This window comes from Penaeus japonicus, unplaced genomic scaffold, assembly GCF_977035675.1.
Source record: "Penaeus japonicus unplaced genomic scaffold, GWHDUDI00000001_assembly GWHDUDI00000040, whole genome shotgun sequence".
NCBI classification, from domain to species: Eukaryota; Metazoa; Arthropoda; class Malacostraca; order Decapoda; family Penaeidae; genus Penaeus; species Penaeus japonicus.
In genome coordinates, this window is record NW_028234442.1 from 24,745,420 (window position 1) to 24,747,919 (window position 2,500).

General features: G+C 35.9%; 2 protein-coding genes across 2 annotated transcripts in view; one reads left to right on the plus strand and one right to left on the minus strand.

Annotated features, from left to right (window-relative positions):
- LOC122266431 (uncharacterized) overlaps positions 1 to 2,500 on the plus strand; it is a 92,249-nt gene that overhangs the window by 16,821 nt on the left and 72,928 nt on the right. The window lies entirely within an intron of this gene.
- LOC147466936 (uncharacterized) overlaps positions 1 to 2,500 on the minus strand; it is a 6,275-nt gene that overhangs the window by 846 nt on the left and 2,929 nt on the right. The window contains exon 1 of the mRNA XM_086534183.1: positions 1 to 2,500. This exon is cut by the window's left edge and continues 846 nt beyond it; it is cut by the window's right edge and continues 2,929 nt beyond it. Coding sequence (XP_086390309.1) covers positions 1 to 2,500 — 2,500 coding nt within the window.

Here is a 2,500-nt window from a genome sequence, read left to right on the forward strand (position 1 = left end):
AATTAATGGGTTATGGTCTGTAAACACAGTAATAGGAAATGGTGAGGCACTTAAGTACACTTCAAAAAATTGCAAAGCCAAAATCAGAGACAATGCCTCCTTTTCTATGGTGGCATAATTTAGTTGATGCTTTTTAAACTTAGCACTATAATAACAGATAGGATGTAATATATCATCAAATTCTTGTAATAACACTGCACCTGCACCATAATCACTAGCATCAACATGTAAAATAAAAGAAACACTGTAGTCTGGATTCCTTAACACTGGAGGACACATTAACAATCCTTTGATTTTCTTGAAGGCATCTTCACATTCTTGTGTCCATGTAAATTTCTGGTTCTTCTTAAGTATATTAGTTAATGGCACTGCTACAGTAGATAAGTTTGGACAAAATCTTCTGTAGTATCCCACCATACCAAGGAAACTCATCACTTTCTTCTTAGTGTTTGGTTGAGGAAAGTTCACTACTGCTTCCACCTTGGCAGTTATAGGAGCTACTTGTCCTTGTCCAACAACATAACCGAGAAATTCCACAGATGCATGTTCAATATCACACTTCTTAAGGTTAATAGTAAGCTTGGCTTCAGATAGTTTTTCAAACACTCTTCTTAAACGGCTTATATGTTCTTCCCATGTCTCTCCATAAACTAAGACATCATCAATGTACGCCTGGACTCCTTCTATATCAGCAGTTAGATAGTTCACCAATCGCTGGAAACTTGCAGGAGCATTCTTCATCCCAAACGGCATTACACGATACTGGAAGAATCCATCCGGTGTAACAAATGCTGAAATTTGTTTCGCACTCTCTGTCAATCCAATCTGATAGTAGCCTTTTAACAGATCAATCTTGGTAATGTAGTTTGCATTTCCTATTTGATCAATTATATCATCGATCCTTGGTAAAGGGTAAGCATCCGTCTTTGTTTCTTGATTCACTTTTCTGTAATCCGTACACAATCTAAAAGAACCATCTGGTTTTGGTACCAATAGACATGGTGAAGACCAGCTACTTGCACTAGGTTCTATGATGTTATTATCTAGTAAATATCTTATTTCTTGCTTTAGATATTCCCTTTTCACATGATTCATCCTGTACGGAGCCTGTTTGATTGGAGAAGCATTTCCTACATCCACATCATGTTGTACCAAGTTTGTTTGTTGGGGTACATCACTAAACAACTTCACATTCTGATGTATTAACACACAAATTTCTTCCCTTTGACCATCAGACAAATGACTCAGTTTGTCATTCAAGTTATTCAGAATATCACTGTTACACCATTTCATATCTATATTCATATTTCTAAATTCATCCTCATGATTATCACTTATCACATTAAGATTGACAACCTTTGATTCAGTAACAAAATATTCTTTCAACATGTTTACATGACACAATCTTTCAGATCTACGTCTGTCTGGGGTTTTAATCACATAATTTACATCATTGAGTTTTCTTACAATCTCATATGGACCAGAGAATTTTGCTTTCAGAGGTTGCCCTTGCATAGGCAAAAAGGCCAATACTTGATCACCAACTTTAAAATCATGCACTTTAGATTTAGCATCAAATCTGAGTTTCATTTTACACTGGGAGCTTTTCATATTTTCTCTAGCTAATTCCCATGCTTGAAATAGCTTTTCTCTAAAAGTTGACACATGATCTAGTACAGTTTGTTTTTCATCACTCTGAATCCACATTTCTTTCAGAACTTTTAAAGGACCTCTCACATCATGAGCAAATATGAGGTCGTGTGGACTAAATCCAAGAGATTCTTGCACAGCATCTCGTACAGCAAATAATAGGAAGGACACTCCTTCATCCCATTCTTTATTAGTGTCATTGCAAAATTTTCTAAGCATGTTCTTAAGGGTCTGATGAAACCTTTCTAATGCTCCTTGACTTTCTGGGTGGTAGGTACTTGAATGAATTTGTTTAATTCCTAGATCACTCATTACTTTTTGAAAATATGTTGACATGAAATTACTACCCTGGTCTGATTGAATTATTTTAGGCAAGCCAAAAGTTGTGAAAAACTTTATCAGAGATTTAACTATTACTTTAGCTGAAATGTTTCTTAATGGTATGGCTTCTGGGTATCTGGTAGCACAACACATAATTGTTAACAAATATTGATGTCCTGATTTGGTCTTGGGTAATGGTCCCACACAATCTACCAATACTCTACTGAAAGGTTCATCCAATACAGGAATAGGTATAAGGGGAGCTTTGGCAATACTTTGGTTTGGCTTCCCCACAATTTGACATGTATGACAAGACTTACAAAAATTAATCACATCCTTTTTTACATAAGGCCAATAAAAATGATTCAGAATCTTGGCATAAGTCTTCCTAATTCCTAAATGTCCAGACATAGGTGTATTATGAGCTAATTTCAATACCTCAGATCTGTATCTCTTTGGAAGCACAATTTGATGAACTGCCGTCCAAGAGTTATCTGCTGGAACTTTGGGTGGAGTCCACTTACGCATA